Here is a 26,642-nt window from a genome sequence, read left to right as displayed (position 1 = left end):
ATATTAAGAGAATATTCAGCACTTGGATATACAAAGTGAAATTGGTTCACCAATACTGGAAATTTTAAATAACGTAGGGCTAAGGTTGAAAGGTGGTGGAGGTGGCCCCAAGCCTGTGAGAAGTTAATGGGCATACCTAAAGTATCTTTAATGTAAGGCAGGGATTTTCATTGCCTCCTTGCCAAATCATCAATTCATGTTTAAACCCCTAGCTCATGTTCTGTCAAAGCTGACAAATGCATAGAAGCAAGTTCCCGTAGGCTGAATGCACTTGCTCTTTCAACTGTGCCCAAGAAATGGGTGCTGTAAAGGGGCCGCCATGTCTACACCCAGGGCACTACATGCTCCCCTCCAAACACCTCCTTGGTTGTACACAATACTCGGGATGCACTCATACAAATCTTGTTTGGTGAGGCTTCTGGGATGAAGCAGAAATGGGAAGCGTCTTGTGTGGACCTGCTTCTCACAGATCTCTCCTCAAGTCACCAAGGGCTAATGGTTTTTATCTACTGGACCATACTGTTCACATTATTACATGATCACCCAAGTAGCATTTTTCTTCTAGCAAGGAGTTTTTTAAATATAACAAATAATTTCCTTCTCTTTTGTCTCAGCGTCTCTTAGCAGCCTGCTCATCACCCCATTTCCCTCCCCGGGCTCTTCGCTAAACAGAAGTTGTGCTAGTAGCTACCAACGGCGCTGGCGCCGCAGTCAGACGACAAGCTTGGAGAATGGGGTCTTCCCTAGGTGGTGAGTTAAGCATTACTGCTGGTAGTAAATGGTTTTTCCTTCTTTCAGATTTTCACATGAAATATGTGCATTTGCTTAGTTTGGAGGGAAATTCAAATTCCTACAGCGGGAATCTCCTCCTCATCTCAATTAAATCTGCAACCAGAAGGAGCTCTTCTTGCCCACAAAAACAGTATTCTGCATGCAACCCAGTGATGGGATCAGTCATATGCTAATCGCATGATATTGGGTTATTTATTCAGATCACATGGTGAAACGCAAGTACAAGTAATCAGGAAATGAATATAGTTATCAAGGAATGGCCGGAGGAATAAACCTCACCTTATACTTAGATTTAAACAAAACCGTGATGGTTCCTTCTCCTTCCTTGCTCCCCAGGAATTGGTGGTCTTGAACAAAGTAGTAGCAGGGCAAGAGGGTAGTTAAACTATTTCTTATGAAGGGCTTCTCCACTCGAAGCTACCTCCCAAGCTGTCTCCCCCTTCATGGTTGCAAACATGAGTTGGCAAGTGGAAAGCACTCCTCCTAAAGCAGCTTCTCCTGGGGACGGGGAGAAGCAAATGCATTTAGGTTCTAAATGTGCTGGTTCCTTCATAAAGCCACAAAAAGAAGCTGTCTAATGTTGGAAGTTTTGCAGAACAGGAACATTTGCATGACATACATTTAAGCTTCTTTTTTCTCCTTTTCATGTTATGAAACCAAAATTGTGAGCAAAGCTAGACTGCCACACGCTGTAGACTGCAGGACTCGGAGAAGAAGCCTGCACATAAGAGTTAATTCACGTAGGATGGGAGACAGATGCTCACTGTTCTATGAAAATGGTGGTATACAGTTCGTTGTTCATCCTTGTAATAAGTGCACACAGCAAAAGAGAGCAAGCCCTGATTTTTAAAACATAGCCCATTAACGGCAAATGCCCAGAACAACCTGCAAATGCCAGCATGCCACATTTCTGCCATAGCTCAGTAGTAGAGAATCTGTTTTACTTGCAGACTGGGAATACCCCCTGTCTGAAATCCTGGAGAGCTGCTGTCAGTCAGTGCAGACAGTACTGAGCTAGATGGACCAATGGGTTTGACTTAATATACGGCAGCTTTCTATGCTCACAATGTTCTGAGATCAGCTACAGCAGACGTGGTTTTAAAAATGAAACAACTGCTTTGGGGAAAGGGGGCTCACTTCAGTATGTTTAAAGAAAATAGTTTTGAAATATTTTCTGAAGTCATTAACTCTGCAACCTTTGTAAACCCCCTAAAGGTCGGTGGAAGAGAGTTTTAACTTATCAGATGACAGCTCCAGCCCGAGCCCAGGAATTGTCAGGAAAAAGAAAATAGCGATTGGGGTGATTTTCACGCTCTCAAAGGATGAAGAAGAAAACAGCAAATTTAATGAGTTCTTTTTCTCACACTTCCCTCTTTTTGAGAGCCATATGAACAAGCTGAAGAGCGCAATAGAACAGGTAAATATCACCAGCTCCTGTTCTAATCAGAATCTCCATTTTAATATGCCTAAGCTTCTGTCATTTGGTTTTTCTGGATTGTATTGTGGGTCACACTAGTTTTAAATTAGGGGTGCTGGACCATACTGTGAACGAGGCATGGGCCAAAGCACACAAAAGTAGACTCAGTAACACTGATTCTGGGGAAAAGGCATAACTCAGTGGTAGAGAACATCCTTTTGGCCATAGTATGTGGCAGAGCTGCCCTTTCGACATGGGCTTCTGTGTGGCTTTGCTGGATTGGGCTGGAGCAAGTTGGTGACAGCAAGGTCAAGGTGGGTGCTTGAGTGTGCCCTATCTGACAGCCCCAGCCTTGCCACTCACTTCCAGGAGACAAGAAGAAGAGAGGTAGGATTACCTGGTTTGCCTAAGAACTGAAACTCGCTTCAACTTGAGTTTTGCCCCTATCTCTTAGAACAAATCCTATCACCAAAATGAGTGATGTTTACTGCTGGGTGCAGGCTGATTAATCCAGGGGACTGTTTAAACACTGCTCCTGAAGTGAAGGAGTCTCTGTGCGAAACCTTGGACCTCTTTATAGCCTTCTGCAAGCAAAAGTGTGGAAAAAGAAAGACAGTGCAAACACATATGCCTCATATATCTCTACCTTGATATGAAACTTGGAAAGCAGCCAACGTTTATCATGGTACAAAAACAAAACAAAAAAACCAACCCACTGTTTGCCTGTCCGGGTACACCTTAGATAGAACAGAGCACATGAAATTGTTTTTCATTTTCTGTTGCCCTGACTAATGTTAGTTATATATTTTACTATTGTTTTCAAGGCTATGAAAATGAGCCGTCGATCAGCTGATGCCAGCCAGAGGAGTTTGGCATATAATAGGATTATGGATGCCTTAAATGAATTCAGGTGAGTTTGTTTCAAACCCTTGTGTGTCGTTGCCAAGTATTTGAGTGCTTCTCTTGGAAACAATTTCAGGGTTTCTAAATCTGGAAAAACTTTCCATTTAAGCCCTTCATCTCACGGCTGAGATCTGTAGATCTAGTTCACTGCAGAGCAGCAAGGGAACCAGGTGGAATCTAGCTGTGAAAATGCTTTTTTAAAAAAACGTTTTGAAGAAGGCGTTGAATTTTGCATAGCTCACTGTTGCCATCTAGTGTCACATTTGTATATTGCACATAACAACACATTTAAAGCATTTTACTTGCAGCTGTGTAGCTGAATCCCCAGTGCCAGGTGGAGGCTAAAGCATCACGCATTGCTGTGGAAACCCACAATTCAAATCCTTGTTCAGCTTGAAGCTGTCCTGCCACCTCATGTTTGCTTGAGCCACGTTTCTGTGGACCTCCATCCTAGCAGAGATTGTCTTCTTAAAAGACCAGAACTGAAGCGCCCTTGAGAAATTTCCCCCGGCTTCCTCCTTTATGGCCAACATCCTTACTGAACAAATTGCTGTTTGGCATGAGCAAATTGTTCAAAAGTGGCCGCATAGTTTAAGATCTGAGTTTTGCCCCTGAAATATTGACGGTCATGAGCTTGCTGCAATGGCTGCCGTGCCTTTGGAAATCCAGGACAGATCTCTTGCTGTGCTTGGGAGCTATCAGTGTGATACTTTTTTTCCAACCTTGTGCTTAGTTGGTTCTTTTATGACTAGAGAGGTTAAAGGGGCTTGCTGTTCTATTTGTTTGTGCAACTTAAAAACACTTCAAGGAAGTTAGTACACAGATATAGTCAAGTATAGTCAGGATTAGGACAGAGATTTGAAGGACAGGGGATGCATACTTGTAGTGCATTGCATTTATTAAGACAGTCGGACCTTGAAAGTCCAACAGAATCCGTTCCGGAAGTCCGTTCGACTTCCAAAGCGTTCGAAATCCAAAGCACGGCTTCTGATTCGCCGCAGGAAGCTCCTGCAGCCAGTTGGAAGCCACGGAAGCCCCGTCGGATGTTTCTCTTCCAAAAATAGTTCGCAAACTGGAACAGTCACTTCCGGGTTTGTGGCGTTCAGGAGCCAAAACGTTCGGGAACTAAGCTGTTCAACTTCCAAGGTATGACTGTATTATCAGTTCTTCTGCCATCCTGGTTTGTGCAAGGAATGCAAACAGCTTGTGTGGAATTAATACAGTGGTACCTCAGGTTACATATGCTTCAGGTTACGGACTCCGCTAACCCAGAAATATTACCTCAGGTTAAGAACTTTGCTTTGGGATGAGAACAGAAATCGCGCTCCAGTGGCGCAGCGGCAGCAGGAGACCCTATTAGCTAAAGTGGTGCTTCAGGTTAAGAACAGTTTCAGGTTAAGAACGGACCTCCGGAACGAATTAAGTACTTAACCCGAGGTACCACTGTATATGAATCCCTGTGGACCCATGTCTGGGTGGAGGGTGAGATGGCTGGGTTCCTGGACTCAGAACACGGGATTAGCACACAGTGAGCCCCAGTAGCAGAATATTAAACTGGCAAATATAAGCAGCATTGGGAATATAAGTTGTTAAACCTTTTTATCCCATTCAGCTGCACACAGCAGCAGCTGCCCTCTTTCTACCCACCTTGTAATGAGCAAAGTAGGTTTAAAAGGCTTTACTTACAGAATCAAGGTCCCAGTCATGCATTGTTCCATGCAGCAACAAGGATAATACATTTGGGTAGAAAATAAAGAATATAACTCCAAACACATGCTGTAAGCTTGGGCACAAGCTTGAAAACACTCTGTTGGTTACATGGGGGGGGGGGGAGAGAAAGGAAGGAAAGAAGTAGAAAGGCTTCCTCGCTCTCTGAAGGAGAAGGGGGTGTAACCTCACTGACTCTAACAATACAAGTGTGGTCCTTTACCCCTTCATGCACTAACTAGCCCTATGCTTGCGAGTTGTACTGGGCTGCAACCTCCCACACAGCTGTCATTTTGGATTGGTTTGCAGTAGAGATTCGGCATGGGAAGGATACTTCCCTCCCTTTTATGCCTCTGGAAGGAATGATTTGTGTCTCCTTCTTGGTTCTGTTTCATTAATTAATTTGAGCATGGTTCCCTTTGCCCCACAGAGCAAATCCAAGTAGGGATCACTTTCCAACGTGAAAGTAGGAATATGCTTTAGGAAGAAGAAAACAATTCAGCTTTATACTGTACAACTGAGACTCTTGACTAAGCCTTTAAACACATTGTAAATACGTGGCACATTGATTGCATAATTTGTTGGGAGTGTGTGTGTTTGTGTGCACTTCCAGTTTTATGCCCCGGTTTCCATGGTGCAGCAACTATTGTTCCACAGCAGCATAATTGAGTGCACAAAATCCAGGATATTTTCATACAAATGAAACTACCTTTGGGTGGTTTTACTTTTTAACTAAGCATGTTAATGTGTGGAAAGGCTAGTTGCCAAGGTATTTTCTATGTTGAGTCCCCCTTTTTTTTAGTGCTACGTTGGGTTTGAGTGCTGCAAATTCCACAGCAAAAAAAGTATTTATTTATGTGAAGCAGGAGAATCACTGATTCTCCTTCCAACCTTCTTTGTAACAAAAATGAAAGAGGCCAAATGCTGAAATCAAATGGAGATTCAAATATCAGCTGGTTTGGCAGAATAAATTTAATAACCTAGCAGAGAGAGAGAGAAAATAAAACCATTTCTATGCTGTGTTAGGATAGCATTTTAAAGGAAGAAGAATGAATACTTTCCTTGCTTATGATATTGATGACATTTTGTAGTATCGCCTGTTACTTGCAAGAAGATAAAGCCAACTCAGGTCTTTAAGCTGGCTTCCCACACGTCAGTGGCCAGTACCAGCTGTAGTTTCAGTGCTCTGTTTAGAGGCCTTCTGACTGCTTAGAAATGTTTCACTCACTTCATTGGGCCAGAAAGTGGAAAGAAAACTAAATTATTGTACAACTATTTTTAACAGTATAATAAATTGGCTATAGCTGTAGGTTTACAGTAAACATATTCATATTTTAGGTTCTTATTACATATCCCCCTTCTTTATTTGCTTTATATATGGGCTTATTTTTTGCAATAAACAATGAATAGGGATGCATTCAAACATCAGCAAACTAGATTGATCCTTACTGAAGAAGCATTGATTCAAAAGGTTGCCAGTGACTTACCTGCATACTTATGTGAAAGTGCTATTTTATTTTATGTGCTTTTACACACAGGATAATCAGTTATGTTTTCCGTCCCACTGAGTCTAGAATGCTCTGGCAGCCTACCATGCAAAGTCTCTGTTATAGCATTTCAGTATCATTTATCGTTACATTTAATTTAGTTTTTTAATACTTCTGTCCTGCGCTTCATAGAAATTCATTCCAAGGCGGTTTACAACAGAACAAGCAGAACATTAACATGCAACAAACTGCACTACAACAAACAAACAAGCAATAAAAAGCAGGGTCTTTAAAAAAAAAACACAACACCCCAAAGAAACTGAATTTAAAATTTGCATGTGAATTTTTCCTGGCTCCTAGAAAAAAATCATGCTTCCCCTTTATGTTGCCCACCTATGCAGGTGTGCACTACCCACAAAGAGACGTTCACCTGTGTAATTCTGTAGGGAATGTTATCTTAGCAAAGCTACAGGATTTTCACTCATCCTACTGACTAGATATCTTGTATACCCATCCCCTTTCTTTCAAGACCACCTTGTACAAGTTACAGATGTGCTGCTGTCTCATTTTTAGAACAAGCCTGCACTGTTCATAAATGATTATTGGAATGTAGACATTTTTGACAGCACATCCAAAGCTTGTGTATCTGATTGCTCTTTTAGCTTTGCAGTGTTCCTTCTTGACAGTATGTGATGTCTTGCTGTGCTGATTAGATTTTTAAAAGAAGCTGCCTCCGAGGTTTAAATCTTGTTTATGCAAGGGGATGTTGTAGGCCTCTGTGAGACAATCTTTGCATTTTTGTATAGCCTTGTAAGGAAGATAGTCTTAGAATTAAGATATGGGCTATTTTTAGTATACATGAATGTATTTATTTGGGCCAAGGCAAATTAGTGGGTAGGGATGGTTTAGGGGGTGTTGGCCACAACTACCGAAAAATGTGTGCTTGTGCCAAATAATATCACATACTGAAGAGAGCTAAAGAAAATACCACTCCCTGGGATACAAACTACTACGAGCCAACTACTGAGGGTATTTCAGAGCTGCTGTAAAGGAAATCTGCCCCCTTGAGTTCTCTGCTTACATCTGAAAATTAAGACCTTTCCCTGCTGTTGTTTCTCACCAGTTCAGAAACGAAGGTAGGCTGTATTCTGAGCCACAGTTCCAGTCTCAAGGTATTTCCTGCTAGGAAGTGTTGATATTAATAAATATCTTGCTAGTCTTGTGATACATTGCAGATCCACCTTGCATATTTATTAGTTAATATAAATGCACAAAGCATTTAAATTCATTATAAAACTACTATTAGTACTCAAGAGGCTACACAGGCTTCTTTGACGTTGCAGTTCCTCTGGAAAACAAGCAACTTTGCTTGCACATGAGTTTGGTTGCTCTGAAGCCCCTGAGGGCCAACTGAGTGCATTAATGTTGATTTTGCTGCTGAATAATATCCGCATGGCATTCATTTCGGGGACAAAAATATGCAGAGAAAGGAGGAAACTCTGCAAATGGGACTAAAGCAAACACCTCCTGAGCCTCGACACTCCTTGTCCACAGAGCTTTAAAACACAATGCACCCTGAGAGAGTTTCACTTAAAAAAAATATCCATTGTGCAGTGTGACTCACTGTCTGATTTAGCTAGGCACCTCTGCATTTTCCAGCAACTCTTTCAGAGCAGCAGTGCCAAGAGGGAGAAAAAAGGTCTGTTGTACATATCCTGGCCCCTTGAATGCCTTTAACTCCCTTCCAAAATAAGCTATTTATTAAAAGGGGGGGGGGCAGAAGCCTTAAGAGATAAGAGCACAGAACAAATTGGTTCATTAACCAAATGGATGGATAAACCCCTTTTTATTCTCCAGTTTCAAAACAGTTTTTTACCAGCATTGGTAAAGTTCTCTGAAGTCCATGAAAACTCTCTTAAGTGCTCTCCTGCAACCGCTAAAAGAAGCAGGCCTGCCCAGGGAACAGGGACCCCAACTGAACAATAGTGGTGAGAAAGAAAATGCTTACAAGTCAGTCAGTGTTAAAATGTTAGCACTGTGGCCCAGTAGGCAGAGCAGGAGTCTTCATAACCTGCTCGTCCACAAATACACTGGCCATAGTCCAGAGGTCTGTGAGCGACAGAAGCAGCTGGGTGGTTTACATTTGTGACCCAGCACCCCCCATATCCATGTACTCAGTTGCCACAGTTCAGAGAAACTAGTCCATGATAGGAAAGACAGCCACTCTATAGAACCCCTTGTTTTTGATTAAAATTAACATTAAAAAGTTTCCCCCAAGGAAGGATTTGGGCCCAGAACAGTTATATCAAATACAGTGGTACCTCAGGTTAAGTACTTAATTCATTCTGGAGGTCCGTTCTTAACCTGAAGCTGTTCTTAACCTGAAGCACCACTTTAGCTAATGGGGCCTCCTGCTGCTGCCGCGCCGCCGGAGCACGATTTCTGTTCTCATCCTGAAGCAAAGTTCTTAACCTGAGGTAATATTTCTGGGTTAGCGGAGTCTGTAACCTGAAGCGTATGTAACCTGAAGCGTATGTAACCCGAGGTACCACTGTATCTGGAATTTCTCACTTTCCCCCCTCACAAATGGAAAAACAGGCTCCATTTATGGATCTCAGTCACTGAAAGCACCAAAGGATACTACAAAGGGTGTGGGTGTGGTTACCCATATCTAGTTCCTGGGGTGCATACGTGGTAGCATTTATTCTTGCACAAACCCTCCACTCACCTTAATTAGGGGCCCTTTTCCTCTCACCCACAACAAGTAAAACAGTGCAGTTATCAGCATTGCAAAAGAGAGTGAATGGGTTAATTTGCTTTCAACTGTTTGGGACATGAATGAGAGACTTCAATCCAATTTGCACTTGAGGAGTAGGTTAAAGCATCACATCCCCACACCAGTGCCCAAAGTGGGAAATTCTGAATTTATATTTTGCTGCAAGGGAACCGCTTCGTGAATGTGAAAGCCTACTTTTAGCTCCATTCTCCCAATAACAATTTTGACCAATGCAGTAACCAGGGGTGGGAAGAATCCAGAGTTTTTCTCTGTGCCATGAAAATATCCGAGAGGATTTTCCAGCATTGTGAATTGAATCTGCAGTATGTCACTACAGGGATTGATGAGGAAAGGTATGTGGCGCTGCCTTCAAACATTAATGGTCCTTAAAAAAATAAAAATAAAACACCACTATGTAGCTCTGTAACTGCGAAAAGTGCCATGTGGTGTTTTCTTTAGTACTCACTTTGTCAGGGACAGACTCTCTGTACCCCTGGAAGCCCATGGGGCTGGCTACAAATCCTCAAAAAATGTTCAGACTCCCATAATGATTTCTAAGTGTAGGCCCGTTTTCGCTTTACTGGAATAAAGAGCTTCCTAAATGAGATTTCCTAGACTCCCATTAAGATGCTGATGCAGATACAGAATTAAGGAAGTTTAAAATCCTGAACAAGGGTATTGCTACTTTTGTATACGGGACTTGGTTCAGACCTTCAATAATTTCTGGCTACAACTACAACTTCTCCTCCTCCTCCTCCTCCTCCTCCTCCTCCTCCTCCTCCTTCTTCTTCTCACTCATAGCCGAGTAAGACTGTCTTCCATGAACACGGTCTTAACAGTGAGTCTGCATGTGACTGTGGAGGCCAATTCTGGATCCACACGTCCTTCCACAGTGGGGACATAGGTTTCCAGGCAAGGGTTGATCATGGTGAGGGTTTGCCAAGCGTGTCTTCCTCTTAGGACGTTTCTCCCTTTCGTCCTGAGTTCGAGTGTCTTCAAAGCCCATTACACCTTTAGTAAAGGCTGTTCTCCAGTTGGAGCACTCGCAGGCAAATGTTGGTGTTTATACTACATTTTTTTAGATTTGCCTTGAGAGAGTCTTTAAACCTCCTTTGTTGACCACCAGCATTAGCAGTGCCTCAAAGGGGTGAAAAATATATGTGTGCAGTTTATATATCGGGAGACTGCAGGGAGAAATGAAAAAGCCTTTTCCCATTTGCCGAGCTGAAAGGCAGTTACTCCTCACCCTCGTGTTCAGTGCAATTACTTACATGTCTGGCATTGAGGGTTCCCTTTGCTGCAGTCACATGCCTGCTGGCAGGCAGCCAGCGGAATCTGATCTCTCTCTGAGGAAACACTATCAGTTGCAGATGCAGCCACGGTTACCAGAATAGTAAATAACGAGTCACAAGACTCGAGCTAGCCCTTCAACGAAAACAAATAGTTTAATATCTTGGTATCGGAACAGAAACTGCTTCCTTCCTCACACACACATGCACACAGTTCAAATTGAGTCAGCTTCCAGAGAGCTTTCTGTGGGGGTTGATGTTGCTAAACAAGAACCCAGAAGGCTCATTTTGGTTTGAACTTTAGATTTCACCTCAGGCTTTTAAGGTTGGCCGAACCTTTGTGAAGCAAAAGTTGGGCTCCACATTTTAAGCTCTCCTAAGGTGGTATCTCGTTTGCCCTTTGTTTGTTCAGTGGGTTGACCACAGAAGTCCAAGGAGTGAAAGTTAATCCTATGGAAAGCTTTCTTCTGATTTTAATGGGTCTGAGGTGTGGATGCCAGCAAACAGTAAACTGCAAGCTTTTTGTGACACTGAAGGCCACTTGCAACACTGCTCTTACTTATTCAATCATTTTGGTATAGTCTCTCGTTTATGACACTTTCGATAAAAAAATGTGGGTTTTTTTGCCCCTCAGCAATTACGCTGCTGAATCCCATTTAACATTATCCTAAAAGATGCTCTTAGTTAGCACATCCCTTTCCCCTTACAATATGAAGCTGTCTGTGAAATATTTAGTAGTCTGTGGAAATAAGCCTGTACTCAACCTAGAGATGCTCTCACAAGACGTTTCACAAGCAAGGGCATTAAGGCAGTAGCTCTTCTCACTTGTATGCCCTTCACTTAAACTTCATATTCACAGGTATACTACCAATGAACATGGAAGCTCCATTAAGCTGTTGCACCTGATAGCCATGGATAGACTTATCCTATGAATCTGTCAAACTTCTTTCTAAAGCCATCAAAGCCAGTGCCCAAACCATAACTTGTGGCAGTAAATCCAGTAAATTAATATGTATTAAAGAGGTGATTTTGTCTTCTATTGCCACACAGTTCCATTGAGGAATGTCTGATTGAGGAATAGGCACCTTTGGCCTATTTAGCTCAGTATTGTCTACATGGGCTGGCCCACCAGCATTTCAGGCAAGGTTATCCCCCATCTCCACCTGAAGATGCCAGTGATGGAACCTAGGGCCTTCTGTCTGCAAAGCAGATGCCCTTCTACTGAGCTACAGACCTTCCTCGCTAGTAATAGATTAAGGGAAATGCCTTCCCAGTTGTAAGAATATTTAAAAATTGTTCTAAGCTCTAATGCACTTATATCCAGGACTTCTGCAGTTGTAATGAGACTTGTGATGCTATTTCTAAAATGAAACTTGAGTCATCATTTCTGGCAACTACTGTGGGACCTTACTCTTTTCTCTGTAAGCAGCCTTTGGCTTGCTGTTTGAAGAATGTCCATCCTGATAGCACCGAGCTTAGAGGAAAATGCCCTTCACTAACCTCTGAAGATAAGGGGACCCGTGCAGTATGATTAGGAGAATAGGATGTTAGGCAATTCCCTCTTGCCAAACCTAAACCTCATGATAGTGATGCAGGGATAAATGACATAGAAACAGGGTGACATTTTGTAGTTTAAAAGCTGCAATAAGGATACTCATGAAATTTCCCCGGTCTCATTTTCCTCACGGAATTGGGAATTTCCATGAATTTGGGGTTTGTTTTTAAAATACGTTTCAGGTGAATTTGTTGAACTAAAATATTGTTTATGCAGTCCCGTTTATACACTTTACAAAGAATGGGAGGAGAGTTCCCTAAACCGAGGGTATTTCTATCTAAAAATAGACTCAGAGGGAGGGAACAGCGGCAGGAAAGGGACGTAGACTGAAGTAAACAGGGGGAGGATACAGTGGTACCTCAGGTTACATATGCTTCAGGTTACAGACTCCGCTAACCCAGAAATAGTGCTTCAGGTTAGGAACTTTGCTTCAGGATGAGAACAGAAATCGTGCTCCGGCGGCACGGCAGCAGTGGGAGGCCCCATTAGCTAAAGTGGTGCTTCAGGTTAAGAAGGGACCTCTGGAACGAATTAAGTACTTAACCCGAGGTACCACTGTATTCAGTTATTTCAATGAAGTGTTGTTCAGCTTCATTAAAGTAGAATTTTGGACCTTATGTGTTGTTCTGGAGGCTTTGTGAAGAAGGCGAGTCTTTAGCAGTGAATTGGAGCTGGATGAGGAACAGGGGCAGTCAGGGGTGTGTCGAGGTAAGAGCAGAGATATGCGGGGCAGGGCCTTTGAGAGTTTTAAAAGTAAGAATGAGAAGTTTGTGCTGGATCTAGGATCAGACAGGAAGGCAGCGTAGGGATTTAAAAAGGGGGTGTCACATGATTGTGTAGTGAGGGAACAGTTGTGATAACAGAATGCTGGATTGGCATGAGTGGACCAAGATAAGCAAATGGAAGGCCAGAGAGGCAAAGATTGTAGTAGACAAGGCAAGAAATAACCAGGACACAAAGCAAGGGTTTTTGCCAGGCATAGGCAAACTCAGCTCTCCAGATGTTTTGGGACTACAACTCCCATGATACCTAGCTAAAAGGACCAGTGGTCAGGGATGATGGGACTTGTAGTCCCAAAACTTCTGGAGGGCCAAGTTTGCCTATGCCTGGTTTTTGCCATGGGGACAGAAAGGAAGAGGCATAGGGATGGGTAAGATTAAGCGAGACTGAATAAGGGGAACAAAGGAGAAAGAGAAGTCAAAAAGAAAAACAAGGGTATGTGCCTGATCAAAAGGATGGCTGTCAGTGGATAAGGACGTGAACAAGGAAAGAAGGGATTGGGAAGAAAGAAGAGAAGACCAGTCTTAGACACATTGAGCTTGACCTGACAATGAAGCATACATGCAGAAGTACCAGAGAGGCACTTGGAGATATTGGAGTGGACAGAAGGGAACGTTTTGTGACAGTGAGACAGAGCAGGGACACCACTATGTCATTAAATTATAGGTGGTTCTGAAAGCCATGGAGTGGCTTGGGGGACATTGTATACTTTTCAGTTGCTAATCAAATAACCTCTTTTCTTGGCACAAATGGCTCTTGGAGCCATATATTATAACAGATGTGTCACTTTGGTGACCTATTGTTCTCTTCTTTCTACTTTAGAACAACAATTTGTAACCTCTACACCATGCCACGGATTGCAGAACCTGTTTGGCTTACCATGATGTCAGGAATGCCTGAGAAGAACCAGCTCTGCCATCGCTTTATGAAGGAATTTATTTTCTTAATGGAACAAGCCTCCAAGAACCAGTAAAGCATTTCTCGTCTTTCTCCTATTGGCTTTTTATTGTTGTAACATTAAAGGCAAAATAGTCCTTAAAAAAAGAGACAGTGGCAAAAGGTGATTTCCTTCCCTATGCTCCCTTGTAGTCCCAAGTAAAGAATAAAAAAAAGTATTATGTATAATGAAAAGAGAGGACGTGGGTGGTGAAAAGGGCATGTGGGAATATGTGGAGACCATTCCATCCAAAGGGATAATAGACACTATTACTAATGGTATCAAAATCTCAGTAAAGGCCCCACCTGTAACAATGTTTTGTTCTTATAAAAAGCTGCAAACCTCATGAAGGAAACAGAAGATGCCTTATCTCAAAATCCAGAGACATATTTTCAGTAACAGTATCTGGTGAAAATACATAAGAAATCCACAAAAATTAAATTTTTTTTGATTTCTTTAATGTATTGGCATTTGAATCCTATGCATGTGCAGTCATATGTAAGTTCCATTCAGTTCAATGGCACCTGCTCCAACTAAATGTGTATAGATTGCATCCTTCATTAATTAGCATCTAAAATATTTGTTAATTAACTTAGGTGTAGTTTTCAGTATTTTAAAAAATGTTTAATAGGCAATATTAATAGCGCCATTAATGATTGGAGAATAACAATTGTCTGATGCTGAGCCTTGGTAGAGTAAAAGTCTGCTTTAAGTGAAGAATTACTTTCATCTCATCTTATAAAAATATTATTCAGGAAAAAATATTTTATTCCTTAAAACCTTTTAACAATTTTTAGTCAAAATTATGCTGTGTTTGCAACTACAATTGGTTGCTATGGTATTCAAAAACAAAAACAGAAGTCTGAAACTTTGGCCTCCTTTTAAGACTTTGAGCCAATGAGACCTGATGGCTGACTGACAGAATGAAGATGTGCTTGAACAGAAAAGAAAATTAGAGACAAACTGCCAAACCTTATAACTTCAAAACAGTACTGAAACCAGATACTACGAAGTCACTGGCTGCCAGATGTTGAAATTGCCTTCTAAACTATCAAAAATTAAACCATGATAAAATTAGCACAGTGCAATACTATGGCCATATTTCAAAAGAACTACTTCAGGGGGGCTAATCCAGGGTTTGGCATAATAAGGTTTTCTTGCCAAGGCACCATGCAAGCTGCGATCTAGCTTCCGCCTTGCAGATCCAAAAACACCTGTCCGGTTTAACATTCTGGATTGCACGCAGGACATTTAAAAGATAGTAATACTGGAAGCTTTTTAAAAAGGCAACACGGCAGAGCAAAAATAAGTTTCAGACTGCGTAGCAGTTTTATTCAAGAGCCCCAGTTTAAGCACTCTAGGGAGCTTGTAAAACTCTAGTACAAGATGCAACGTAACTCTTCATTTTATGTCTGCATATATCCTCTGGAAATATGTCGCTCCTTCCCAATTGGAAAGCCAGTGTTGTTATGCATGGGAGCTGTGGGTGTGCATGAGACTCCCCACCCTCTCACCCAGCATCCCTGATTCAAACTTTACCACAACAAGAGGCGTGATTAGTGCATAATGGGGTTCCCTTTACAAAAGCGGATGGAAAAGAACCGTGAGTTGGGATTTTGGATTGTGAATGGTTTTGTTTTTTCCCCCTTACAGATTTTTACCAGCTCTTCTGACTGCAATTTTGACAAACCATCTAGCCTGGGTCCCAACCGTCATGCCAAATGGCCAGCCGCCCATCAGAATCTTTCTAGAAAAGCATTCCTCACAAAGTGTGGACATGTTGGCGAAATCTCATCCATACAATCCATTGTGGGCACAGTTGGGTATGTCTGAAATCACACTCGGATATTTATTCTAAGGACAAAAATTTTAAAGGTTGACTATACTGTAATAGAAAACCAGTGGAGTAGAAGTGTAGTTAAAGGAAAACAATGTAACAAATCACTGTGTCAACAATTTTCTATTGAATAAAATAAAATAAATAAGAAATAAACCTGCCTTTTAAGTAATTATATTCCCCCTTCCCTCCTCAGTGGCTCCACTTGTGCCTTCTTCCTGTTTCTTCCATGTACCCCTTATTCATACTTTGGGATGAAGCGTTCTCTTTTCCTCATAAAAGTTACTTTCTGAAAGACATTCCTTAAGGCCTTTTCAGTATTATCCTATGAGTGCTTACTCAGAAGAAAGGTGTATTATCTTCAAGCTGGCTTACTTCTAGGGAATTTTGTTTAGAATTGTAGCCTTTGTTACATACCAGCTTAGCAAAGACTCATATGAACAGGGCTGACGTTTATTGCAATTGAATGGTTTTACATCCCACTCTTGGAGTTGGCTCTGATTTGGTGTTATTTTTAAATAGGGCAGGGCTGTAGAATATTTTTGCAGATAAAGTTTGCGTAGTCATTCCAAGAAAATAATTTACAAATCTTATAAATCTGCATAAGCCTATTGTCCATTTTTGGAAATTTTCAAGGATCTAGTTTTTAGCCATGACACTGTATTTTTTCATGTGTTGTGTAATTATCATACTACTTTTATATTCCGTCCTGTAGGAGACCTGTATGGAGCTATTGGGTCACCTGTCAGACTATCAAAAACAGTTGTGGTTGGCAAACGACAAGACCTTGTGCAACGTTTGCTGTACTTCCTCACTTACTTCATCCGATGCTCTGAACTGCAAGAGACTCATCTTCTGGAAAATGGAGAAGATGAAGCCATAGTGATGCCTGGCACCGTTATCACCACCACACTAGAGAAAGGGGAAGTAGAGGAAACGGAGTACGTGCTGGTCACAATGCACAAGAACAGAAGCAATTTAGCCTTTCAAGAGTCTGAAGAAATGAGGAGTTCTAACTGCAGCTGTAAATATTGCAAAGGCCCTCTTAACCCTACCCAAAATACAGAGGCTGTTTCAGGACAGGAAAGAGAAAATACCCAGAATATCTCAAAAGTGGAGGTTGAGGCTCTTTCAGATGAATGCAGGGCTGCACCTGCTGACTGCCAAGAAAGACCTGCTGATGTCAAGCAATGCAAAGAAACAATGACCTCTTGCCTGGATATAAAGTTAGAGAAAGAGGTCTTCTTAGGATCAGCCTCAGTAGAAACCTGCATGTTGGCAGAATCCAGACTGGAACCAACAGGTGGATCATGGAGGAGTGAGGATTCATTAGATTCTGCTAATCAGGCTGTTGAAGTAACGAGATCTACAAGTGCAATGGTAGAGAAGAAGCCTCCCGACAAAATCTCGTCGGATGCAATTCCTTGCAGCACGGCTGAGGCTCAAACAAAGGTGACCTTCCTCATTGGAGATTCCATGTCACCTGATTCGGATATCGAGCTCCGAAGTCAAGCAGCAGTGGAGCAAATGGCCAGGCACAGCAACCAGTTGGATGCTGAAGAAAGAGTACCTGCTGATCAGAACTGTGAAGCAACACAAACCCTTGAGGACCAAAAAAGAGATCAGAATACGCCTGAAGTGTTTCCTGAGGTTGCCAGAGAGATCCAGAATTGGACACCTTATGGTGCAGAAAGTGCAAGCTTGCTTGATGAATATGAGGAAAGTTCAGTAGAAAACAGGACTATTGATGATATTCCAGTAAAAGGAACAACAGACATTCTAGATCCTAGCAGTAGCTTAGAGTTTCCCCCAAAAGTGTGTACAAAGAACAAAAAGCCCCCCAGTGAATTTTGTAAGTTTATGGAATCTGTTCGTCAAGAGACTTGCAAAAACTGCTTTGCAGAGCAGGACCAAAGAGACAAAATCTCTATGTGTGTCCCCCATGGGGACAGAGAGAACTTTGAGAAAAAGGCTGACCCAGGTGTGGATTGGGACATTCCAAGAAATGAGAGCTCAGACAGTGCCCTTGGTGACAGTGAAAGCGAAGATGCTGCTCATGATGTGGCCAGAATAAACAGTAACTATTACGGAGCAGAGCAAGAAGAGTGGGCAGAAGAAGAGGACATACCTTTTCCTGGGTAAGTATTTCTGACCGAGATTAGGCCAAATGTATTACATTCCTACGAAACAATGGCATTAGAGTTAAAAGGCAAACAGGGCATCTTAGAGACAGAAAATACTGTGTATATATTATAGAAATAGATTGTAATCTTATTGGATGGATCCAGTCTACTTTGGTCTTGCTTTAGCCCTATTGAAGTCAATGGGAATTAAGTTACCCATGACTAACTTGCACCTATGCATTTCAGTAGGAGTAAAGCATAACTTAGTCTGGATCCAGCCCTATGCTTTCATCATGCAAGTGATACAGCATTGATTATTTCAGCTGGACTCTCCCCCAGCTGGGCATTAATTTAAGCAATGCAGCAATGTAAGAGTTGCTTATTTCACTGAGGCTGCAACTTAAAAGAGGCTCTAATTACCTTTCACACTTTGTGGAGTATACTGCTAATTTAGGAAAGTCTATTAAAAGAACAGCACTTGACTAAGGGAACAAAAACTGTTACAATTATTAGTTTCAGCGCTGGTTCATATAGTTTAGGTGTTTGTACTTTATCCTGTCCTCAAACTGAAACTTTCTTTCAACCCATTTTCTAACATCTTCTACCCTTGGATCAACAATGAAGACAAAATGATTCCCCCAAAGACTGCCATCCAGCCTTGTGGTTTACGTGATTCCTGTCCCACTGAAGCAGAGGGTCTTAAGTGTACATAAACTGTGCACTAGATTGCACACTGAAATAGAGAGAAAACAGTGCTAGTTGTAGTATACATGCCCATGTTATACCTTTCTTTCAGGTCAAAATTAATTGAAGTGAACTCTGTCCAGCCCAGTATTGCCAATTTTGGAAGGTCCTTGCTAGGTGGCTACTGTTCATCTTACGTACCTGACTTTGTTTTGCAAGGAGTAGGAAATGATGAGAAACTGAGACACTGTTTGATGTCAGATTTGTCGCATGCGGTACAGGTAATTTAAACTATATCCAACAGATGAATTTATATTTGACAGTCAACAAAAGGAAATATTTCTGGAGCCTGCTGGAGTAGGAATGAAGTTGTAATTCTGTTAAGCATTTCTGATTTCCACAATCTCATTTAACAAAGATTCCTAACGGTCACAGAGATGAGAAACGTTTATGCAGTATAGAACAACAGTTTTTGAGACTTATGAGTTGGAGGGTTACTGCCAATATCCTTTGTAGTGTTGAGTCTGATATGGAAGTACTATGATTAACATTTTGGGAAGCCTCTTAAATTATACTTAAAGAAACAATAAAATATTGACAGACTGCTTGCTAATTTTGCAGCCAGTTAGGTTAAACAAAACCATTCGATATCAGATTAAGATAAGGCCCCGATAAAAGCACTTTAAAAGTAAGTGGTAAAAATCTAGAAAAAGCTTGTTGTCCTTAAGTCTTTTGGATATAGTGTTCTTAGAAATTGGCACAAATCCATTGGGGATGCCTTTTTTCCCATTGGCAGTCAAATTTCTGAACCTCTAAGTTCTATGACGATGAAGATCCTTTAAAATCAAAATCACCTTACCTTGTAAGCCACCTTGTCATTTGATTTAGCCAGGAGCTGAATGCAGTGTCCATGTAAAAGTCTGGAAGGCACAAGGGTGGGGAACCTCTGTCCCCTCTAGATATTGCCGGACTACAGTTCCCATCATGGCCTTCCAATGACTATGCTAACTGGAAATTACAGTCCAACAATACCTGGAGGACCACAGGTTCACCAATACTGTGAGCTACTGGAGGCAAGCAAAAGGATGGCTGCCACCATCACTTTCTGGCTCCTAAGACCTCCAAGCTATCTGTTTCCCCACTTGATCTCATCCACAGAGGGATTTTTAAAATGTTCTTATCAAATCACTGGGGGGGGAAATGGTAAATGGTTAAAAAAATCATTACCAACATATAAAATTAATAATGGACTATTAAGAAGGCAATATATATTGAACATTACAATTAGAAATGTCTATTTTAAATGGCTTTTTAAGACAAACAGTTGGCTTAAACTTATCCTTCAACCATTTTTGGTGTTACAGGAGCCTTTAGATCAAAAGTACACTGGATGTAGAAACTAACATTTTGTTTCTAGAAGTACTGTGTCTTTTTACTTGAAATGAATGCTTCCCACCCCCTTTTTATACCAAAAAAGAGAGAAAACTGTTATGTTTCCCCCCTAGACTATAATTTAACTTCAAACATCAACAATAGTCATGGGGAATATACATAGAGAATATTGTACCTTAGCTGTGAAAATTAAAAGTATCCTTGTTTGCTCACATTGTTTTTCTAATATTGGGAATTAAATCAGTTGAGGACCCCAAATCTGAATAATGCAGACATGCTTAATCTGTGTTTGTGCGTGTGTTTTTAAAAAGAATACAAATGAAAAATACTTCAAACCCATTATTACATAAGTGTTTCCTTGCACCCTCTGCTGGTCTTCTCGCAGTATCAAGTAGAAGCTAACTGAGCCATATCTAAACTGATCCTACTTGCTCAGACCAGAGAAAAATGCAAAATTAGCAAGGGGTAATTTTGCAAAGAGAAAAGGGCAAAACAGTTTTAAGATGTTTTGAGCTTTTAACTAGTTACAGGATTTTAAATTATATATCTTTTCAATAACCCGTGAGACTTGGAAGTTTCCTTATACATCAGAAGCGGGCACGTGTGCACACACAGAGAGAAATTCAAACAATATTTTAGGCATGTCTAAGGGTTTGCTTTTCTCCATGGTTCCATGCCATATCACAAACTGCCGTAGAAGCTTATAGCAGTTGCAGAAATGGCTTGCCATATGGCATCTGGGACTGCTGTCCTAGAACCTTAAGCTCAAGACTCCCGTGGGCATGCTGGCTAGTTTCACAGTTCTTAGGATCCTGGTTCTTGGCTGCACTGAATGCAGTGAAAGTTTAATCGCTATATTTTATAGTGCTAGGATTTAACCCAAAGCACATGTGGCAAAGTGCATGCACAACTACTAAATTCTTCCAAGTGTTCATGCCAAGGTTCCTTTTTTTTCAAGGAGTGTTCGCAAATCCGACTGATGCTCAGAAAAAAATGTATTTATTTATTTACAATGTTTATTGTGGCTTACGCCTCGTATTTTTCTTTGCCTTCTAGCACCCTGTTCTGGATGAACCAATTGCAGAAGCTGTCTGCATTATCGCAGACACGGACAAATGGACAGTACAAGTGGCCAGTAGCCAGAGGCGAATCACCGATAATAAACTCGGGAAGGATGTGCTAGTTTCTAACCTTGTCTCCAACCTGCTTCATTCCACTCTTCAGCTTTATAAGCATAATTTATCTCCAAATTTTGTAAGTACCCAACCTGTGAGGCAAGATGAAATCACAAAGCCTAATCAGAATGAGGGTATTTTTTTCCTGGCACCACTCTGATTGAAGATGGACAGATAGACAGACAGATAGATAGATCTTGCCATTCAGGATACAAATTCTACTAAGAGGGCTTACAAGTAATATACAGTGGTACCTCAGGTTAAGTACTTAATTCATTCTGGAGGTCCGTTCTTAACCTGAAACTGTTCGTAACCTGAAGCACCACTTTGGCTAATGGGGCCTCCTGCTGCCGCCACGCTGCCAGAGCACGATTTCTGTTCTCATCCTGAAGCAAAGTTCTTAACCTGAAGCACTATTTCTGGGTTAGCGGAGTCTGTAACCTGAAGCGTCTGTAACCTGAAGCGTATGTAACCCTAGGTACCACTGTACAATTATGTAATTTTAAAATAAAATAAAAATAGTCACTTGTGAAATGAGGTAAATATTACCTCATTTCACAAGCTTCCACAAACAGTGGCTGAAATAGAGTGTATAAATTCCACATAGGCAAATTTTTCCACAACACTTACATTTCCCTCTTTCAGCTCATCCCTGGTTATATTCAACAACATAGCCATCTGGTTACAGTAGATGATAAAGGCCCAAACAGAACATAACCTGTTAACATCTAATCAGTCACTTTGGTACTTTAAAGAAAGAAAGATGTAATTTGATCTAACTCCTCAATGGAGGAAATAAACTCAGAATGTATTTACGTTGATGTACCTTGAAGGTAGCATGGTTGGATGGACTGCCATTTTGACTGAGATTAGGGACTGGTTTGTGACATTGTTTCTCTTTTCTTTTGCCTCCAGTGTGTCATGCACCTTGAAGATCGATTGCAGGAGCTGTACTTCAAGAGCAAAATGTTGTCTGAATATCTCAAAGGCCAGATGCGAGTGCATGTGAAGGAGCTGGGAGTGGTACTGGGGTATGGTCCATATAGCTTCCTTGTCCTCAGCTCTTATGTAACCTTATCCTGAACACACAGCCTAGACTAGTAAACGAAGCTGTAGGGCTATTTGTGTCAAGATTTTGCTCATTGTTAAATAGCAGTGCCATTGATAAGGCTGTACTATAAGGTGCAATCTTCTCATTTTAAGCATACAGTAGTACCTCGGGTTAAGTACTTAATTCGTTCCAGAGGTCTGTTGTTAACCTGAAACTGTTCTTAACCTGAAGCACCGCTTTAGCTAATGGAGCCTCCTGCTGCCGCCGCACAGCCGGAGCACGATTTCTTTTCTCACCCTGAAACAAATTTCTTAACCTGAGGTACTATTTCTGGGTTAGCGGAGTCTGTAACCTGAAGCGTCTGTAATCTGAGGTACCACTGTATTCTACCCAGCTGCAGAATTCTTCAGAACTTGAAAGGTTTTTAATGCACATGCTGCTTAGGAAATAAGTTAGTTTTCCAGCTGTGCTTGGAATCAGCAACTAGGGCAGGCATAGGCAAACTTAGCCCTCTAGATGTTTTGGGACTACAATTCCCATCATCCCTGACCACTGGTCCTGTTAGCTGGGGATGATGGGAGTTGTAGTCCCAAAACATCTGGAGGGCCGAGTTTGCCTATACCTGAACTAGGGTAACAATTCCATTCTCATTTCCTTGCGCATTGAAGAAAGCATGCATAGGATTGTGCTGTAAACCTCAAACTACAACCTACCCATCAAAACCTAGCCTACTGCTGTCCCCCAAGAACAATGAGAAGTGGTCCTTGAAGATTAGCAGCTGTTTGCCTAGTGAAAAGTGCACACCACCTCTTTACAGAAGAAGCAAGTCTTTTTATAGACTTTAGACAAGGAGGGTCTGTAACAGATGGCCTGTTGAGAAATTAAAGGGGAAAGTGCAGAGGTGTTAATTCCCATCTAGTTTTAAGAATGCAATCTAAATTTCAACCCAAGGGTCTAATCTAAGATTCATTGGGTCTGTTGGAATTTTTTCATTTGCTTCAGTTAACTTTGGGTCCCAAGACAGCTGGAAACAATTAAATCTTTAGTAATACAGACCTGTCGCCAGAGGGAATGCTGCTTGTGACAAACAAGCTGGTCATGTGTGTTTATGATATAAATTAGCATGCTCTTTAATTATATAAATGCATATGGGCTACTGCAATATATTTGGAGTGTCTTGACAGTTCAAAGGCTTTATTTCTTTTTAAACATACAACTGCTGATGTTTTAATAGTCTAAGTGCAGGTACCTTGACATGAGACAAATATTATGCCATGTTAATAAGCTGCGGAATATTGAGATTGCGAGCTTGGATTGAAAATGCCCATCTGTCTTTCTTTCAGGATTGAATCCAGTGACCTCCCTTTACTGGCAGCTGTAGCAAGCACCCACTCTCCTTACGTTGCCCAGATTCTGCTCTAAAATACCAAAGGGCAAAGACAATAACTTTATTTTTTATAAAGTGGAAGACAAGGAAGCAAACATGAACCGTTCTTGTCCGGGCTCTTTCTTGCCCTCAGGCAAATAGGCTGAACAGCTTGCTGACTTGACTGTGTGCCTCTGCAACTGAATACATGATGTGCAAACAAATGAAGTTGTTTCCTTCCTTCCATCCATCCTTCCTTCCTTCCTTCCATCCATAAAAAAATAAGTAAAAGACCAGATCACTAGAGAAGACACTAGAACTTGGAGGGCTGGCTTGGGCAATAACTTCTGAAATGCATATAACTGCAAACTGTTAAAATGACAGGATTACTGGAGGTTAGAACTCTTCATAACCATATGCAGTGCTGTTACTGTTTATACAAGAGAATAGAACCAGCTGGCTACTTGGTACAAATTAGGAGAGCATTTAAAACAAATAACAACAAAGCTACAGCTATTTGTAACAGTTTTAACCATTTCCGTGCTAAAAGTTGAGACTGCTGAAGATTTCTTTCTTTCTTTTACTGGGGGGAATGTTCAATTTACATGGAGGTAAGGGACTTGGATCGTAGCCTGCTAATAGCACTCACCTCAGAAATGTGTCTGCAGGCATTTCCCCGTGGATATGATGTCTGGGAGTTCAAGCCAAGAAACACATCTCATTTTACCATAATTTGGGTGTGTAATCGACATTATGCTTTTGATGTTGTTCTGATGTTGTGTTGCTGTCTAAGTACTCCAGAAAACAGAACATTTGGCCTAGGAAATGTTAAATGAAATTTGTCTCCCACATTTTGTTAATGTTGATTTAAAACACAAACACACACACAAGACTTTATTTACTTTGATCTTGTCCTGTTTGAAGCACAATAAATAAAAGTTGCCTGCCCTCCAGGCCCTTTAATATCTAGGTGATTCAGGTGCTTAACTTCATAAAACATAAAATTTGCAGATTTCAATATGAAAGAGAGATAATGTATACCATAAGAGCCAAAACTGGATACAGAATAAGAGTACTGAAAAAACGTTGCCCTTAACTACTTAAGCAAATTTTGTTTTGAAGCATCAGATTTTGTTTTACACCACAGTTTAACAGTTGCATCAGCATCATTTAGTAGAAGCTACTCTGATGATGCCACCATGTTTGTTAATAATTGACTTAAATAAAAAAGAGTAGCTATGTAGTCCCTTCCCCCTCATAGTTTTATCCTTGATTAAGCAATAACATCAAATATTTCTAATGAGGGAGCCATAATTTATAAGACATGCATATAAGTAGATGAATAGATAATATTCTGAGCAGGCTCTACTACCTCACTTTGAATATTGGGACATGCGGGCTCATTTTTCCTAGCATCTAGCACCACTAACCATATGTTCGTCATTAATTAATTTAATTATTAGTGTTCTGAATTTCATATGTCATCCCACAGGGAAAATTAAAAGTATATATTTCCTCATTTACTAAAATAACACCTGCCATGCCAGACCTTTTAACTGTTTGCTCTCTGTGCAGGTGAAAATTGCAGTCCTGGAAACAATTGCATGCCCGGCTGATTTTTGGTTCCGCTCAAATCCTGCAAATAGTTTCGTAATTTAAGTCTCACGCCACCTTCGGTTGAGACTATTGCATTTGCTCAAGTGCTTTTGCTTCTTCAGGCTGAAGTGTTTAGACATGGGTACATAGGTTGAAGATTACAATTGTGCGCCCTGATCTGACAGCTGCGCCATATAGAGCAGGGGTTGTCACACAGCTGAAGAAGCATCCTGTACAAATGGACCAAGAATGCCCTGCTATGCTTTCTTAGGGATTTCAGACAGAAGGAGCTAGCCCATATCGAATCAAAACTTTTGGTCCACTTAGTTTAGTAATCTATATTCCGATTGGAATTGACTCTCCCAAGGTCTCAGAGAGAGGTCTTGCTGTGCCCTGTCTCTAGATCCTTAAGTAGAAATGGCAGGGATTGAATTGGGGACTTTCCATTCAAAACATTTGCCCTGCTGCTGAGCAATACCTCCTCCCTAATAAATTGCTTACCCCAGAACCCCAAGATTTGCACTGTTCCTAGATTTAATGGTGGCATATGATGTCTCCTGTCCTTCATCCCACACTTCCTTTCCATCCATTTCTGCATTGTTTTACAACAGTCTGCACAGCTGCTAGGCTACATCACTTGATGGTGGGTTTTGCTGTTTCAGAAACAGCCGTTCAAGTTGCTCCCTAGGTGAGCTGACACTCTGAAGTGTGGTGTTCCAATGTATCAATCCTACACACCGACTTGCAAGTGCAGTTGCATGTAGGATCAGTAAGGCGGCCTGATAAAATCTTCTATTCAAGCAGTAATAAGTGTTGCCATAGATGTAGTCTCTCACATGCCTTCAAAGGCATTTGATAACCAAACGCTACCCATCTCTCCCCAGCATTGGGTTCATTTGAGATGCAAGAATAAATATTTTTTATGCTTGTCCGAATGATATTTCTGGAATGGTTACTGTGCAAAAGACATTGTAGCATGATGGCATGCTTTCCTGTGACTGATAATTGTTTATGGTACATGCAGAATCAAGGTACTACATACACCTGTTTGTTTGGATTTTTTTTTTTTTAAAAAAGGGAACTATAACAGCACTGTAGTGTTGACCTCTTAATGTATCATGCTTTTCAGAACAATGTATATGCAAAACTAATCTCTTTGATTTTTGCAATATTCCCAATGTCCATTAATATGTCTTAATTTTAAGGCTGAGAATAAATTTTAAGTGTATTACACATACATACTAGCAAATGTCTTTCTACCGCAGCCTGCAAATGCAAGGCTGCCAAGAAAAGCGGGGAAATCCAAAGCCGGATTTTAAATCTCGCCTTTTAAAACCCGTTAGTTAAGTTAGATGTTTCAAGAGGGTTTGTTTGTTTGTTTGTTTGTTTGTTTTTGGTCTCCTCTAAATTATGTAGATGGTGGTATGTGTAATATGCTGGGCAAAATGTACATACTTGTTATCTTTTGTGTTTTTGTATATATATATTTCCCAAGATGTGCACTTGTATTATAATAACCATTCCCAATTTTAGGGGAACTTTGTGCAATAAATACAATATTGTCCATTGAATTGCTAGTTTTCTTTGTCTTGTTTCCACAGGGCTGTTGGTGAGAGAGTATTTCGCAAAGAAAAATGTTGCAATCCAGAAAGTTGCTTCAGGTACTCCAAGGGCCTTGAGGCACTCTGTGAAACCTTTAATTTTTTTCCCTTTGAAAAGGCAGATCCTCCCTCCTACCAGGGGCGGAGGAAGGGGTGTGTGGTGGGGGCGGGCAG

General features: G+C 41.1%; 1 protein-coding gene across 4 annotated transcripts in view; it reads left to right on the top strand.

Annotated features, from left to right (window-relative positions):
• Positions 1-26,438, top strand: part of FNIP1 (folliculin interacting protein 1) — a 90,573-nt gene extending 64,135 nt beyond the window's left edge. For 3 of the 4 annotated variants that reach the window (XM_081185486.1, XM_081185485.1, XM_081185487.1), the window contains 10 exons: positions 615-750; positions 2,008-2,209; positions 3,034-3,119; positions 13,529-13,675; positions 15,297-15,466; positions 16,196-17,618; positions 18,400-18,568; positions 20,736-20,933; positions 21,770-21,885; positions 23,249-26,438. In XM_081185486.1, coding sequence (XP_081041612.1) covers positions 615-750; positions 2,008-2,209; positions 3,034-3,119; positions 13,529-13,675; positions 15,297-15,466; positions 16,196-17,618; positions 18,400-18,568; positions 20,736-20,933; positions 21,770-21,885; positions 23,249-23,327 — 2,726 coding nt within the window. In that variant the 3' untranslated portion in view covers positions 23,328-26,438. Of the gene's footprint in view, positions 1-614; positions 751-2,007; positions 2,210-3,033; positions 3,120-13,528; positions 13,676-15,296; positions 15,467-16,195; positions 17,619-18,399; positions 18,569-20,735; positions 20,934-21,769; positions 21,886-23,248 lie in introns of those variants that run through there. The other variant, XR_014005685.1, reaches the window with a different exon arrangement.
• Positions 26,439-26,642: the final 204 nt, after the last annotated feature.

Source organism: Podarcis bocagei (assembly GCF_964188305.1).
Source record: "Podarcis bocagei genome assembly, chromosome: 2".
Lineage (NCBI taxonomy): Eukaryota > Metazoa > Chordata > Lepidosauria > Squamata > Lacertidae > Podarcis > Podarcis bocagei.
The sequence above is the reverse complement of the archived record's forward strand: the minus strand, read 5'-3'. Positions and strand labels throughout refer to the sequence as shown.